Source organism: Orycteropus afer, unplaced genomic scaffold, assembly GCF_000298275.1.
Source record: "Orycteropus afer afer isolate SDZICR_OR568_19922 unplaced genomic scaffold, OryAfe1.0 scaffold00090, whole genome shotgun sequence".
Lineage (NCBI taxonomy): Eukaryota > Metazoa > Chordata > Mammalia > Tubulidentata > Orycteropodidae > Orycteropus > Orycteropus afer.
Window position 1 is genome coordinate 3,127,956 of NW_006921677.1, and position 18,207 is coordinate 3,146,162.

At 37.9% G+C, this 18,207-nt stretch overlaps 1 protein-coding gene across 1 annotated transcript in view; it reads left to right on the forward strand.

The window, feature by feature from the left end:
* The window catches only part of CUL2 (cullin 2), a 117,205-nt gene that overhangs the window by 23,099 nt on the left and 75,899 nt on the right, over nucleotides 1-18,207 (forward strand). Inside the window, exons 4-5 of the mRNA XM_007942437.2 lie at nucleotides 3,740-3,845; nucleotides 8,108-8,190. Coding sequence (XP_007940628.1) covers nucleotides 3,740-3,845; nucleotides 8,108-8,190 — 189 coding nt within the window. The remainder of the gene's footprint in view (nucleotides 1-3,739; nucleotides 3,846-8,107; nucleotides 8,191-18,207) is intronic.

The following is an 18,207-nucleotide window of genomic DNA, read 5'->3' on the forward strand; positions in this document are numbered from 1 at the left end:
GCCCAACAGAAATAACCCAGGTGGATAGTTCCTCAGTTGCTCATAGAAAATCCCACCTTGGAGTTTACAAAGACTTATGGGTAGAAAAGCCACACTAAGTAATTTACTACACTGCAGTAGGTAAGTGGTGTGTTTCTAGGAATCTGTCTGTTTCTTCTAGATTTTCAAATTTGTTGGAGTACAGTTCTTTATAGTATCCTGATGTTATCCTTTTTATTTCAGTTGGTTCTGTTGTGATATTGCCCATTTTGTTTCTTATTCATGTTATTTGTATTCTCTCACTATTTATCTTTGTTAAATTTGCCACTGGTTTGTGAATTTTATTAATCTTTTCAAAGAACCAACTTCTAGTCTTGTTGATTTTTTCTATTGTCTTTCTGTTTCATTCATTTCTGCTTGAATCTTATATAATAAAAAATAAACATAATAATTTCCTTTCTTATAATGACCTCTCTTGCTGTTCTTTTTCTAATTGTTGGAGGTATGGGTTTAAAGTGTTGATTTTGGCTTCCTCTTCTTTTTTGATGTGTGCATTTATTGCTATAAATTGGCTTCTGATCACTACTTTTTCTGTGTCTCAAAAATTTTGGTATGTTGTGCTTTCATGCTCATTTGATTCAAGGACATGAGCCCTGGTGGTGCTAATGGTTAAGCATTCAACTGCTAACCAGAAGGTTGGTGGTTTGAACCCACCAGCTGCTCTGTGGGAAAAAGACCTGAAGATCTGCTCCTATAAAGATGACAGTCTAGGAAACCCTATGGGGCAGTTCTACTTTGTCATACTGGGTCACTGTGAATTGGAATCAAATCAGATTAACTTGATTGCAAAGAACAGCAAAGATGACAATTAAATTCTCTCTACTGAGGGAGTACATATCATTTTTTAATTTCTTTGTGCTTATATATTGTAAGGAGCCTGGTGACACATGGTTAAGTCTTTAGCTGCCAACCATAAGGTTGGTGGTTCAAAACAAGTAGCTGCTTTGTGGGAAAAAGATCTGACAGTTGGCTTCTGTAAGGATTACAGCTGTAGAAACCATATATATAGTGCAGTTCTACTCTGTTGTATAGGATTGTTGTAAGTTGGAATCAATTTGATGACAGTGGGTTTGGGTTTGTATATTGCACCAGATGTCTCAGTTTTGAGTGTGCAGAGACCACTTGCCCCCCTCTTCACCTTTCCCCAATATCTTGCATACTCAGTAAATATTACTGTATGAGAGTGGAAGAACTTCTGAGTTTTTGTGCTAGCTCTAGTTCCGTTCTGAAGTTTGCCTTTATGTCAGATTTATATGTAAGTTGGAACAGTTAGGTACAGTTCATACCTAACCTCAGTTAGTCAATGTTTGTCTTAGTATTTAGTGCACCTTTCTATGAATAAGAAAACATTAAACACTTCTGGATACACAAAAACCTTTTTAATGTAATAATACAGTAATAATAATGTTTTGGTACATGTCTCAAAGGAGTGCCCATTTGTTATTACAAACCATTGTATATACCTTGAATTTTTAATATAATAGACTTTAAAAGATTTTTTTTTTTTTTTAATTGTGATTTGGGTAAAAATTTATAGAGCAAATTCACTTTCCATACAACTGTTCACATAGACTTTGTCTAATGACATTGACCACAATTTACCCCAATGGAACAGTTCCCCTCCTACTTCCTCCCAATAGTCACCTCTTCCCTGTGTCCATCCCTGCATGTACTCCTGCCCCCTGAGCTGTCTCCCTGTGTATAAACAGCCCTTCTTTTCCCCATGATTGTTCTCTCCAAGGAGTGTATCTACCTCAGGTAAATGTTCATCTTCTATGCCTGTCTTCTGTTTGGCTGGAAGCCATAGGTATGGGTTCAGTTCCAGACCTGAAGGACAGCTAGGGGCCATAGTCTCAGTGGCTCCACCAGGCTCTATCAGATCAGCAAACCTGGTCCCCTCCCTTTTTTTCCCCAAATGACTTTGAGTTTTGTTCCACATTGTTCTTCCTCTCTATCCAGGATCTCCTACATAGATCCCCCTCTGAGTGTTTGACAGTGGTAGCCGGGCATCATCTGTTCTTCTGGTCTCATAGTTGTATAGGCTGCAGATCGCATAGTGTACCAGTCACAAAGACTAATTGTTTCCATGAATCTTTGGTTTTCTTTATTCTTCTTTGCTCTGGACAAGGAGAGATCCATCGTTGCATCTAGATCGTTGCTTGCAAGCTTTTAAGATCCCAGTCGCTGCTCGCTAAAGTAGGAGGTGGAACAATGTTTTGTGTAGTATGTTATGCCTGTTGAGCTTGATGTCCCCTGTGACCATGGTCCTGAGCCCACAGGTTCAACTACTTGGTTTTTCAGACTGGCTTCCTTCATTTGGCAGAATGCATTTAAGGTTGCTCCATGCCTTTTTGTGACTTAATAGCTCATTTCTTTCTATTGCTGAATAGTATTCCATTGTATGGATGTACCGCAGTGTTTATCCATTCTACATGTTGAAGGGCATCTTGGTTGCTTCCAGTTTTGGTCAATTGTGAAAAATCTGTTAAAAGCATTTCTATGCAAGTTTTTGTGTGGACCTAAATTTTCTTTTCAACTCATTTGGATAAATACTTAGGAGTGTGATTATTGGATCATTTGGGAAAGCTGTGTTCCACTTTGTAAGAAACTGCCAGATTGTCTTCCAAAGTGGCTGTGTACCGTTTTGCATTCCTACCAACAATGAAGAAGTAAGTGTTTCTGTTTTTCTACGTCCTGGTTAGCATTTGGTGTTGTCAGGGTTTTGGACTTTAGCCATTATAATAGGTGTGTAGTAGCTCTGGTGGTGTAGTGCCTAATGCATTTGACTGCTAACCAGCATGCTGGGGGTTCAAACCCATCATCCAGTCCTCAAAAGGAAGGTTGGGCAATCTACTTCTGTAGTGATACCATCTTGAAAACCCAAGGAGGGGTCACTAAGAGTCGGATTCAACTCCATGGCAGTGGTTGTGTTGTGTTTGTGGTGATATCTGCTAACTGAGAAATGGGCAGGTTGAGCCCACCCAGTGGTTTTGTGGGAGAAAGAGCTGATAATATGCTTCAGTAAAGGTTACAGGCAAGAAAATGCTATGGAGCAGTTCTGCTCTGTTACATGGGGTTGCTATGAGTCGAAATCATCTTGAGGACACCAAGTAACAGTGGTATCTCGCTGTGTTTTAGTTTGCATTCTCTAGTGACATATGTTGAGCGTTTTTTCATATGCTTCCTTGTCATCTCTGTATCTTCTTTGGTGAGGTTTCTGTTCAGATCTTTTGCTTGCTTTTTAACTGGGTTTGTTTTCTTTCTTTGAATTTTAAGAGCTCTTTGTATACTTTGTAAATTTTTTAACCATTGTCTATTAAATCTTTGTAAAGTGTACTTCATCTTGGTTTACTAAGAAGAAGATGGGAATTTGCAAATTAGATTGTAAAAGATCTGACCCTTGGATAAGAGCTATTTCCTTATCAGGAAATTTTTAGGCAAAAAAACCTTGTGTAAGACTTAAGAAAAACAGGTTTTTGTTTTTTGCTAACCTGGAGGTTTTCTTGGGCCTTGCTGAGTTGGCTGATGATTTTTATTTTCATTATATCATTTTTTTCTGTATAATTAATTTATTTTGGACTTATTGGACTATTTGCGATAGTTGATTTATAACCCCCAAGTAATTATTCTAAAGTTAAAAGTAATTTGCTTTCCCCCTGATTTTTATGTAGTATACAATGATACTTCATTTGTTTTTCAGATATCTCAACACCCAGTTTATTAAAAAGAATAAATTGACAGAAGCTGACCTTCAGTATGGCTATGGTGGTGTAGATATGAATGAACCACTTATGGAAATAGGAGAGGTAGGAAGTTCTTTAAATGACTGGTAAACATGTTTATTTGATACAGTCACTTTTTTAAGGATGTTGATCTTAGCATTTAAAAAATTTCAAATACATAATTATTAAATGTGTTAAGTATACATGTTGTTGTTATTGTTATGTGCCATGGAGTCCTGACTCATAGCAACCCCTCCTTGGGTTTCCGAGGCGGTATCACTACAGAAGTAGATTGCCCAACTTTCCTTCTGAGGAGTGGCTGGTGAGTTTGAACCGCCAGCTTTCTGGTTAGCAGTCAGGTGCCATAGGCACTATGCTACCAGAGCTCCTGTTCAGTATGTAAAGTAGCGTAATGATTACCTGAGGATTTTGAGATAGATTAGAGGAACAGAAAAGGTAATGATGATGATGATTTTAATAATTAAATTTATGATGGATGAATGACAGAAAGTTCTGTGTAAAAAATTCATATCAATTATTTAGAAAATGTTGAGGCTCCTACAGTTAAAAGGTGCAAAGGACATGAACTTCATTGAAAGAAGAGAAAATGCAAACTTATGGGCATAACATATTTACTATAACTTAACTTAAAAAGTAATTAAATTCAGAATAAAGCAGTGAGGTATACAGTTTCAAGTAATTTGTTCAGATATTTGAGGTATCGTTCAAATTTAAATAAGGAAAAATTTTAATACATATTGCATATACTGGTTGTGAAAGAAATAGTCTTGTACAAGTTTGTTTATTTACTACAATAAATGTTTATTGAGTAATTAGACAGTGGGAAACAATGGTGAGCAGATAGAAGGACCCTAACCTCATGAACCTTACTAAGTTCCGGTAGAGGAAGCAGGTGCCAAATAAGTAAAGAAACGAAATTGTGATGAGTTTTACTGAAGGACATAAACACTTAAGATGCAACATTAATAGATAAATTACATAATCTTTTAAAAAAGAAATCTGTCATTGTATTTCAAGATACTTTAAAATGCTCTATACCTGGTGACCAAGTAAGCCCATGTTACTAATCTGTACTAAGAAAACAGTATATTTAGGAAAAACCTTTACAATATTTCTTAAGAATTTAATAAGTGTGACAAATTCATCAGTGGGCAGTATAGCTCATGAGAAACTATAACAAAGGGAAAAAATAGTTTATGAAAATATTTGGGCACAACAGTATATATTTACTTGTAATAGAGCTCTAGGGGTTAAAAAGGCTGCAGAGAAAAAAAACATTAAAGGGAAATACCAAAGTCTTAGCAGTATAGTAGTTGCTTTTAGTTAGTAGGATTATAATTGAATGTTTTACTTGAAATCCTCCCTTACCACTAACATCACCAAGCCCACTCTTCTTCCCAGAGGAAGTCACTGTAAATAGTTTCATTTGCATCTTTTCAGAATTTTACCTGTACATTTGCATACAAACGTTTATGTACACCCACATAATAATTTTGATTTTATGTTTTAAGCATTCATGGTATCATACATACAGTCCTACAAATTGTATTGTTTTTTTCAGTAGTTAATGTACTTACTTTCATGTAAGTTTGTCTTCTGTGAGAGCTCAACATTCTGTAGTTGGAATATAAGCAATTTATTAAACTATTTCCTTAGTTACAAGTTTTTTGTTGTTACAGACAACACTGCAGTGAGCATCATTGTTCATTTGTTCATTCATGAAATATTTATCAAGCCCTTCTATGTCTAGACACTTTTCTGTATGCTGGGAATACAGCGGTGAACAAATTAGAAAAATGGCTTATACTTATTGAATTACGTTTTTGTGTATATCTGTTTGTATGTGAGCAGACATTATCAGAGAGTGGCTAACTAGAAGTGGAGTTTCTGGGTCAAAGATGAACATTCTGAATTTTGGTAGGTTCTGCTAGCTTGCCTTTCAGTAGGGCTGGTTTGTAAAGTGTAAGATCTCACTTTCTCAGGTATTAACATCCCACTCCATCCCTATTCATGACATTTAAATAAAGGGTTGAGGAGAGGGAGGCAAAACTTGAAGAATACTACTTTTGGAAAGATAAATGCTTTTATTTATTTGAAATGGAATTACTAATGGATCAGAATAAACTTACTCCAAGGGAACAGAATAGAGAGGCCAGAAACAGATCTGTGGATATGGTTAAGTTGGAAACAGAGGGCCAGTTTTTGGTACTTGAGTAATCTGTAGTGTTGTGGGGGGAAAAAGAAACCGGAGTTTAAAGATTTACATATGAAAAACAAAGCTTGAAAACTCATGTAAGGCAATGTAGGAGCACACATACCTTAGGGTAAAAGAGGAAATCCTTCGAAGACAAATAGTACAGACAGTAAAGGATTAAAATGATAAATATAAGTATATTAAAATAAATAGTACATTTTTTCTCAAAAAAAACACTCTGAAGAAAGTGAAGAGTCAAGCCATAATACACAAAACTGGCAAGAGATTAGTCTCCACTATATTTGTGTACATATGTATATGTGCCAGTGTTTATTGTATATATGTTGTTGTTGTTATGTGCTGTCGAGTGAACCCCCGACTCATAGCGACCCCTCCTTGGGTTTCCGAGGCAGTATCACTACGGAAGTAGGATTGCCCAACCTTCCTTCCGAGGAGTGGCTGGTGGGTTTGACAAACCCCAGCCGTCTGGTTAGCGGGCAAGTGTCTTAGCCACTATGCTACCAGAGCTCCCATTATTGTATGTATGTATGTATGTATATATATATATATATATATATACACACACACACACACACACACACATATATATACACATACATAAATACACACACACACACACACGTATAGGGAGCTCTGGTAGCATAGTGCCTAAGGCACTTGACTGCTACCCAGAAGGCCAGCGGTTCAAACCCACCAGCCACTCCTCGGAAGGAAGGTTGGGCTCACTACTTCTGTAGTGATACTGCCTCAGCAACCCAAGGAGGGGTCGCTATGAGTCGGGTCCGACTTGACAACACATAACCACAACACCATACACATACATATATATAAAATATCCTGATTTCATTAAGAACAAGACCAGTATTAAACAATGAGTAAAAGATGACTAGGCATTTTACAGAAAAAAACCTAGATGGACAGTAAACATAATATAATGCTCAACCGGTTAAAAACACTATAAGACACTATTTTACATCTACCGGATGAGCAAAGTTTTACTGAAGTCTGTTAAAACCTTTTGTTGTTAAGGATTAATGAAACTCTCATCAAGTGTGTGTGGGAGTATAGATTGATAAAAACACTTGAGAAAACGATTTGGCCTTTTTTTAAAAAAAATGAGTAAGTAAAGCTGCTCCTTTGCCTAGCCTGTAGCCTAGCATCTCCACTCCTAAGTATGCATCAGGGAATCTCTTGCTTATGTGCACCAGAAGATAAACCCAAGAATTGTAGCATTATTCTCAGTAGCAAAATAACTGGCATCACAAACACATATTCATTGGCAATAGAAAGGAAAAAATAAACTGGTTTATTCATATAATGATATACTATTATATAGTGTGATAATGATTGAATTACAGCTTATGTTTCAATTTGGATGGATTTCAATAACAAGGTTAAATTTTGGAAAATCACAAATAGAAGAATTTATCCAGTAGGATTTTATTATCATAGCCAGAAGTTGTTGTTGGTTTTATGTGCTGTTGAGTCGGACCCAACTCATAGTGACCCTTCCTTGGGTTTCCGAGACAGTATTGCTATGGAAGTAGATTGCCCCATCTTCCTTCCGAGGAATGGCTGGTGGGTTTGAACCGCCAGCCTTCTGGTTAGCAGTCAAGTGCCTTAGTCATTATGCTACCAGAGCTCCCATAACCAGAAGTAGTCACCTTCAAATATATGGGGATATATACATATTTGGTAAAATTATAAACAATGCCAGGTCATATTTTATTTAACATAATTCATTTGTTTCTGTCATGACCTTGGTGGGTGACACCTGCCTTATGAATCTGTAGCCCTTCCATAATGCCATACATTTAGCAATCAATAAATTAAGATTTTATAAAGATTAATTATTTCTGTAAGATTTTTAATTAGTAGTGTAACTATTCTTTGCATAAGTCCAAATACTGGTCATTTTACATTCAATTTTCACTTAAGTTTTGAAATATTAATTATAAATTTATATATTTTAAAATTTAATATAAATCTATTTTGTAATTATAAAATTAATTATAAATACTTCTTTTGATGGGTAATTTTACTGTTACAAATAAATGTTTAAAACAAATACTAAGTGATTCAACCTTGTTGACTTTTATTTTCCTGGCAGCTAGCATTGGATATGTGGAGGAAATTGATGGTTGAACCACTTCAGACCATCCTTATCCGAATGTTGCTCCGAGAAATCAAAAAGTGAGTACTTACATTTATTTTCTTGAGTCTATTTTATTTTGATTTAGAAATAGTGTACAGTTGCTTGACCATTGATTGGGATATTTTAAGTGGGGAATATCTTGTCAATGCATTATAAGGAAATAAGAAATAAGAGGGTTAAGGAAAAAAAAGTCACAAAAGAGGAGCAAGGGACATTTTTTATTTAATATAAATCTCAAATAGAAAGTATATGTTAACAATTAGTAACTTGGTGTTAAAAATTGTCACATATTCTTTCAATGATGCCATTATTTCCAAAGAAAGTGGGATGGAGATAAAGGCAGTATGGTGGAACACCTTTTTCCTTCCTTTCTCTACTCTCTGATAACCTATGGTTAACTGAGAGAATACCCCTAAGTAGAGTTATAGGTTCTAATATAATTTCTTGACATAAAAATTTTTTATGTAAAATTTTTTATAGTAAAATTAGTATTTTAATAGTTATGATTTTCTAAATAATACTTTTGTGAAATGTCTCATTTAATATAATTTGCCCCAACCTAGTGTGATTGTTAGCCTGTGAAAAATGAATTTGAAGAAAAATGAAAGAAAATTTATCTGTGTAAAAAATTGATGATACCTGTGGAATATTAATTCTGGAAAAGACGTCTCAGATCTGTGATTTCATCAGCGAGAGTAGGCCAACATATTTTTGTTGTTATAATCTGCCTTCATTAAAGCATTATTTAACATACTTACTAATATTTCATTTATTCTTTAAGTCAACAGTGTTAGGTGTATTGCGTTTTTTGCTGTTAAGGAAACGAAGACTTAATAATTAAGAATTAACCATGACAACCACATGCTAAACTTTTATAGGTGTTATGCTATTTAATCCTCATACCCACCAGCCACTCCTCGGAAGGAAGATGGGGCAATCTACTTCCGTAGTGATACTACATTGGAAACCCAAGGAGGGGTCGCTATGAGTCGGGCCTGACTCGACGGCACATAACAACAACAACAACAACAGTACTAGGAAATAGATACTGTTATTATCACCATTTTAGAATTGAAGATATAAATGGTGAAGTTCTACCTGTGGCAGTTAGTTTATGTCCTCCATCTTTTTAATTCTAGGGTTTTAAATCTAGGTTTGTCTAACTCTAAATCCACTAAGCTGTGTTGTTTGAATTCACAAAATATTTCTTCTGCTACTCTCAACTCCAGTATTTTAGCTTAATGCCAAATATATTAATTATACTTTTAGAATGCTTTGAGTATCTAAATTTTCTTTTCACACATCTTTTATTTTTTTTTCTCATTGAAGGTCGTCTTTTTTAAAAAGATTTTTATTGTGGTTTGGGTGAAAGTTTACAGACCAAATTCATTTTACATACAGCAGCTTATATACATTTTATCTCATGACATTGACTGCAGTTTCTCAAAGTAATCAGCTCCTCTCCCAGCTCCTCCCCATAGTTCCCTCTTCCCTGTGTCCTTCCTTTCCATGCACTCCTGCTTCCGAGCTGTCTCCCTGTACATACACAGCCCTTCTGTTCTCCCATGATTGATCTGTCCAAGGAGTGTATCTACCTAATGTAGATGTTTAGCTTATATACCTGTCTTTTGTTTGGCTGGAAGCCACAGGAGTGGATTTGATTCCAGACCTGAAGGGCAGTGAGGAGCCATAGTCTCAGGGCTTCCATCAGGCTCTATCAGACCAGTAAGCCTGGTCTGCCCTCCCCCCCTTTTTTTTTTCCTTTTAATGATTTTGAGTTTTGTTCCACAGTGTTTTCCCACTCTATCCAGGATCTCCTACATAGATCTCCCTCTGAGTGGTTGACATTGGTAGCTGGGTACCATCTAGTTCTTCTGGTCTGATAGTCCTATAGGCTGAGGATCAAATGGTATACCAGTTGCTTGGACAATTGTTTCCATGCATCTTTGGTTTTCTTTATTCTTACTTGCTCTGGATGAGGGGAGACCCATTGTTGCATCTAGATGGCTGCTTGCAAGATTTTAAGTCTGTACTCACCAAAGTAGGATGTGGAACAATGTTTTTGTGTAGTATACTATGCCGATTTAGCTTGATGTCCCCTGTGACCATGGTCCTGAGCCCACAGGTCCAACTACTCTCTCCCTCTGAGTAGCTGGCTGTGGCCAAGAAGTGACTACAACCTTGTCCCTCATCAGCTTTATATACCTGGAAATTCCTACAGAACATAAAAATACACTTGTGGAAACATTGTCTGCCAACTCTATATATGGTCATGGGCACACTCCACCCTGCATGGACATACCTAACAGTTCAGCATGTGCACCCATCTATCCACCCGTAGATCAGTGTTGGCCATCACTGAGAACGCAGTATTGTATGTACAGAAGGGTTCATCTTTGTTGTTTGTACCTCCTATGCACCTCTCTCTGTTTTCCTCTTCCTCATTGCCACCATGTTGACCACTGACATTTGGTACATTGCCCTTCCCCTCACCCAAATTAATACTTGTCTGTACCTATCTAGCAGAGTTCCTTCCCTGCCCTTCCACCCCTGGTAACCAACAAAGAAAATTTCCTTCCATATATAAACCTTTCCTTGACTTTTTACAATAATGGACTAATACAATATTTGTCCTTCCATGATAGACTTATTTCACTCAAGATAATGTCCTCCAAGTTCATTCATGTTATGTGGTGTTTACCGATTCTACATTATTCTTTAGGTTTGCATAGTATTCCATTGTGTGCATGTACCATAGTTTGGTTATCCATTCTTCTTTTAATGGGCACCTAGGTTGTTTCCATCTTTTGCCTATTGTAAATAGTACTGAGATGAACATGGTTGTAGATATATCTGTTCTTGTCCTGGTTCTCACTTCTTTAGGATATATACCTAGTAATGGAATGGCTGTCAAATGGTATTTCTAATTCCATCTTTTTAAGGAATTGCCATACTGCTTTCCACAGTGGTTGTATCATTTGACAGTCCCACCAGCAGTGTGTGAGAGTCCCGGTCTCTCCACATCCTTGCCAGCATTTGTTATTGCCTGTCTTTCTGAACTTTGCTACTAGCAGTGGGGCAAGATGGTATCTCATTGTTGTTTCGATTTGCATCTCTCTAATGGCTGATGATTGTGAAAATTTCTTCATGTGTTTGTTGGCTGCCTGAATATCCTCTTTGGTGACGTGTATATTCATGTTTTCTGCCATTTTTAAATTAGATTGTTTGTCTTTTTATCGTTGAGGTGTTGGAGTTTACTGTAAATTCTAGAAAGAAGTCCCTTGTCAGATATGTCATTGCCAAATATTTTTTCCCAGTCTGTAGGTTGTCTTTTGACTCTTGGAGAAGTCTTGGGAAGCACATAAAAATTTAATTTTGAGAAGGTCCCATTCATCTAGTTTCTGTTCTGCTGTTTTTGCATTTTGGGTTATGCTTGATAATGTAGTTATGCCATGAATGAGGGCCCCAAAATTTGCCTTTATTTTTTTCCTTAAGGAACTTTATAGTTTTTGGTTTTACGTTTAAGTCTTTGATACATCTGGTGTTAGTTTTTGTCACACATATTTCTTATATGATTATAAAGAGATATGGCAAGTTTTATTTATAAAGAAACATCTTGAACTTCAACAAGGAGAAATGACTTACTGTTACAGGATATGATGGTGAATGTTATCATAGGCTTATTTTTGAAATGAGGAAAAATGAGATTTAGAGGATAAACACTTACCAGTCATCATTCTTATGTCATGCTGGTCCTTAAGTCTGTGGTCTCAGGAGTAGGTATGTTGTTGTTGTTGTTGTTATGTGCCGTCGAGTTGGCCCCGACTCATAGCGACCCCTCCTTGGGTTTCCGAGGCAGCATCACTACGGAAGTAGGATTGCCCAACCTTCCTTCCGAGGAGTGGCTGGTGGGTTTGAACCGCCAGCCTTCTGGTTAGCAGTCAAGTGCTTTAGCCATTATGCTACCAGAGCTCCTAGGAGTAGGTAGGAGTAGGTATAGTATATACTTATCAACTATCTTGTTATCTGACATTTCACATTTATAACAGTAGTAGAAAATCTACTATCCAACTATTTTGTGCATTAATAATGTACATCTGCTAGTAATGAATGCCGAGGTATAAGGCAAGAGTAACGCTGGCTGTTGTGATGGTTAAGGTTATGTGTCAACTTGGCTGAAGCCATGATTCTTGTGGTTTGGCAGTTACATAATGGTAAAATTTGGCAGTCATTAATGATGTAGTCATTTTCCATTTGCTCTGATGTGATCACCTTCCATTTTTGCATAATACTGATTTTTGCATATCAGCCTGAGCTTTGGAACCTAACCATGTTAGTGAGAAATGGGTATATGTTCATGTTTTAGTGTTTGTACTTACAACTTCTTTGTGGAGAGAGCTCCAAGAGTCTTAGAGAATAAAATCTTTTCAGAACAAGCAGAGCCTATTTCAAGTTTGATTTCTAGTCAACTTTCTCTTCTACATTCACTCAGCAGTTCCTAGATATTCCTTTTACCTCTGTAAAGAACATTACTCTGTGCAGGTAGTTTCTCAGATCTGCTACTGAAAATTATTGCATCAGCAACTTTTGAAAGAGTTGTTTTCCTACAAAAAATTATACAAGTTACATATGCTCAATTATAAAATTTTGCATATGCACAAAGGTTAAAGAAAAAAGTAAAAGACCTTTCTTTTTTCTCCCAATAACTTCAGTTCTGTTTCTTAGAAGAAATCACTATCAAGGGTAGAAAGTATTTTTAATAGAAATTCTGTTTGCATATAGGGTTTATTTACATACATGGATACACATATTATACAGATGTGCATATGTATATACATACATATGGTAAAACTTGGAAAAGCCAAGTCTATGTAAAGTTGGAACCTGTCAGAGAAGGAAAACTTAAATATTTTCCAGTATAGAAAGTGATAGGAAAGTGGTGAGACTCCACCTTGTCAAAGGTGGAAAACTTGCAAGACCCAGAAAAACAAGGCATTCTTGTTGACTTCTAGCTCTCAATGATCTCACTATTTTTATATACACATACATATGTATATTGCACATGTACACATATGTACATATATACATTCATTTGGTGGGAGTGGTTTGAAAGCATAGATATCTGGGCTCACACACCTATCCATCAAATCATCTTGTAGGGAGAACATGAGTCTCTATGTTTGCACAGCTCCTTAGATGGTATTTATATATCCACTCCAGACAAGCGTTTCTGAAATACTACACTAAGTAATTTTACCTTCACTTATTTGGCAGAGCTTTTATTAGATTTTTTTTTTATTACACAAATTGTGAATGAATATATTCTTTTTAGAAGTTCAAACAGAGACCAGATTGATTGTTGGTGAAAGACTATAAAGGAGTATTATTAGGGTTCCTTTATGGTGATACTAAAAAAACTAAACCAAACTCCCTGCTGTCAAGTTGATTCCAATTCATAGCAACATCCCTGTTGAATTTCCAAGCTATAAATCTTTATGGAAGCAATCCATCTTACCTTTCTTCTGTGAAGCGGCTGGTAGTTTTGAACCAGTGACCTTTCGGTTAACAGCCAAATGCATTAACCACTACACCACCAGAGGACAGTTCTATTATCTTGATTATGGTGGTAATGACATGAATCTAGACATGTGATAAAATTAGATAGACCTGTACAAACACAAAGGAGTCCCAGTGTCACAACAGTTAAGCAAAAGATGTGACAGTTTGCTTCTGTGAAGATTAAAGCTTCAAAATCTTAAGGCTATCTTCTTAAGGCTATCTCTGTCCTGTAGGATCACTCTGAGTCAGAATCGAGTCAATGGCATTTTTTTTTTTTAATATGGTTACACGAGCATGCATAAATGGTTGTGTGTTAAAACTGACAAAATCTGAATCAAGGCTGTCGATTGTGCCAGTGTCAGTTTCCTGGTTTCAATACTGTACCATAGTTACAGAGGATGTTAGCATTGTGGAAAGGTGAGTGAAGGGTACATGGAATCTCTGTGTTATATTTGTAATGCCCTGTGAGAGTCTATAATTATTTCAAAATATCCTCATTTAAGGTGATGCCTCCTATAGTTTTTAAATATATCCTCTTTACCAGAATAATGAAATTAACATTTGGTGTTGAATTTTGTAAAATATCTAACCTATTTCTGTTGAGTGGTCATGCTTTTGTTTTTTGCTTTTAATAATCTGTGCTAATGTGGTGAATTACATTTTTGGATTTTCTGAATAGTAAAGTATCCTTGTATAACCAGGATAAAACTATAAAAAATGATAATTTTTGTATGTGTTTACATCTGATTTGCTAATACTTTGCGTAGAAGTTTACATCTCTGTCTATCTGTGGATTGGCCCTGTGATTATTCTTTCTCATATTATCTTTGCCTAAGTTTTTCTGTTTATCATTGTAGGATAACTTAGGGGGTGTGTTAGACTGGGATCTCTAGAGAAATGAAACCAGTAAAGCTTATATATAGAGAGAGAAAGAGAAATTCATCTTAGGAAAATGGCTCACACACTTACGAAGCTGGCAAATCCCAACTTCTTGGATGAAACGTCAAGCTGGAGGCTTTTCCTGACTCACGCAGCTGCAGGGGCTGAGGAGCTCAAGGTTGGCAGGCAGTATACTGGCTGTTGGTTCCAATGAATGATGAATCCAAGATCTCCAGGTTGAATGGTGTATTGTTTGCTCACAGACAGTTGTAGGCAGAATACCAATCCACCGAAGAGTGTCTGTTTTCCAAGGATATCCATAAATATACTGGAAGCAGGCCACACTCCTAGGGAAACTCCCTTTCAATGAATTGGCTCCTCAAAACATATATATTTGATCCCATCTGCGGTGTAGTAAATTACCTGGTATGGCTTTTCTAGCCATAAGTCTTTGTAAACCCCATGGTGGAATTTGCTATGAGCAACTGAGGAGCTCCTGATTGTAAAAGTTATCCACCTGGGGTATTTCTTGGAAGTGGCACTGGAGCAATGTTCTAGGAAGTTTGCTCTCTCTCAGGTGCTTAGAATTTTGATTATGATTAGTTAGTTTGACCACTCGGCCAGGCTTAAAAGGAGGCTTCCTAGACAGAACTCTCTCTGACTGCTGATTGAGGAAGACATGCCGCTGAAAGAGACATGCACTCCTGAGACATGAACTGCTGGGAAAAAGATGCAAGAGACGTGCATTGCTGAGTGAAACACCGAGGGACACGCACTGTTGGGAGAGATTGTGAGAGACTGTTGCCTGAGAGACGGTGGGCTGGGAGAGAGACTGAGCGTTTTTCCTGACCTTGAATTGTAGCCTGGTGCTTCCCTAATAAATCCTGTAATCTGTGAGTTCTCTGTGACCACTGCAGCAAATTATTGAATCCAGGAGAGAAGTGGGGGGTGCTTTGGGAGGAACAGTTGGTGAAAGAGATGGAGGGAAGCATCGTGTCTGGCCTTGCAGGAATAGGCGTTGGGTTACTGATGGTGATTCTGTCTTCCTCTAGTGGGGTTAGAGTAGGTCGGGACATGTGGCCTCCCTGCCCTTTTAGCACCATCCATCATTGGAACAACCCACATCACAATTGCTTAAACCACACAGAATTGTGGTCTAGCCAAGTTGAAACACAGCTCCAACTATCACAGTCCACCCCTTGTCAACTTGGCAGTTGTACACATCTTCTTAATGATATATAATCTCTAAATAAGGACAATTATAAAGTCATATTTGCACCTAACATGATATGCTAATACATGTACAACTGGAATGCATTAACCTTATTTATATTTCACAGTTCATAACAGAAGGAAGCAAAAGCGTTTGATGCACATATATAATGAAGAAATACAACAATCACAGTCCTCATTTTTGGAACTGGTTATGTGGTTGTAGCTGATATTCAGAGCTACCTTCTTCTACCACCCATTCTGTATATCCCTTGCCCTCAGCTAGCACCTCAGCTGGTTGTGGTTCTTTGCTTGGTGGGGTGACTCAAACCTTCATTCCTGAAGGTCTGGGCCATTAGCAGTCATATCAGAATTGGGTTGCTATAAGTTTCCATTGACTTTAATCACAGGGCATGGTAGTACTAAGAGATGTCCTAAAGAATCTCCTGTATTCCAGACATAGTCTTCTTTATCTCCATTATGTAATGTCAATCCAGTTTCCCCATGGTAATCAGGATCTATCACACCAGATAGTACAGTAATGCCCTTCTTTGTCTGTTGATCCAGAGGCATGAGGAAGCCAAAATTGCTGGGTGACATTCTTAATTTCCAGTTCAGTGCAATCAGTATTGTGTTTCCAGGTGGGAGTGTTCCTCCCTTTGGAGCTAAGATCTTCACACCTGCAGAGTGAAGGGTAGCAGGGAAAGGAAGCAAAAATTTTTTGAGTGGGTCACTAGGGGTAACAGTGAGTGGTACCACTCCTGTTTCCACCCCTTGGTTCCTGGACCTGTGAATCCTGGCTGTTAGAGAAACAGCACCATATATTGGAGGCTGGTTTAGAGCATATAGAGCCTCCTGGAGAACATTTTCCCAACCCTTCAAAGTATTGCCACCTAGCTGGCGCCGTAATTGTATTTTCAGTAGGCCATTCCATCGTTCTATCAAGCTAGCTGCTTCAGGATGATGGGAAACATGGTAAGGCCAGTGAATTCCATGAGCATAGGCCCATTGCTGTACTTCATTTGCTGTGAAGTGCGTCCCTTGATCTGAAGCAAGGCTGTATGGGATACCATGATGGTGGATAAGGCATTCTGTAAGTCCACGGATGGTAGTTTTGGCAGAAGCATTGCATGCAGGGAAGGCTAATCCATATCCAGAATAAGTATCTATTCCAGTAAGTACAAAGCATTGTCCTTTCCCTGATGGAAGTGGTCCAATGTAGTAAACCTGCCACCACGTTGCAGGCTGATCACCCCGAGGAATGGTTCCATAGCGTGGATTCAGTGTTGGTCTCTGTTTCTGGCAGATTGGGCACTCAGCAGTGGCAGTAGCCAAATCAGCCATGGTAAGTGGGAATCCATGTTGCTGAGCCCATGCATAACCTCCATACCTGCCACCATGGCCACTTTGTTCATGAGCCCATTGAGCAATAGCTGGAGTAGTTTGGGAAAAAGGATGGCTGGTTTCCACTGAACATATCATCCTATCCACCTCATTGTTAAGGTCCTCCTCTGCTGAGGTCACCTTTTGGTGGGGATTCACATGAGACATAATATCTTTACTCCTTTGGTCCAGTAAGAGAGATCTATCCACATACCTCTTCCCCATACATCCTTGTCACCAGTTTTCCGATCATGCTCCTTCCAAGTCCCAGACCATCCAGCCAAGCCATTAGCCATAGCCCATGAATTATATATGTGTATATAATCACACATCTGGCTGTTTCTTATTCCATGCAAAGTGAACAGCCAAATGCATGACTCGAAGTTCTGCCCATTGGGGAGATTTCCCTTCACCACTGTCCTTCAAAGAAGTCCCAGAAAGGGACTGCAGTGCCGTTGTTGTTCACTTCTGAGTGGTGCCTGCGTTTCATGCAGATCCATCTGTAAACCAGGCATGAGTTTTTTCTTCTTTAGTCAACTGATCATATGGAACTCCCCATGAGGCCATAGATGCAGACTGGGAGAGGGAAGGTAATGTGACTGGAGTGGACACCATAGGCATTTGGGCCACTTCTCATGCAACTTACCTGTGCCTTCAGGTCCTGCTTGAGCCCGATCTCTGATATACCACTTCCATTTAATGATGGAGTGCTGCTGTGCACATCCAACTTTATGACTCTGTGGGTCAGACAACACCCAGTTCATGATGGGCAGCTCAGTCCTCATGGTGACTTGGTGGCCCATGGTTAGGCATTCAGTCTCTACTGAAGCCCAATAACAAGCTAAAAGCTGTTTCTCAAAAGGAGAGTAGTTAAGGAAAATTTAGGCTCAAACTTAAGGGCCCTAATATTTGGTATAAATAGACTACCAAGCATAATTCAAAATGTACCAACAGCAGAAGAGAAGCCAGATGATTGGGACCTTCTAAAAATTAAATGTTTATGTGCTTCCAAAGACTTCTCC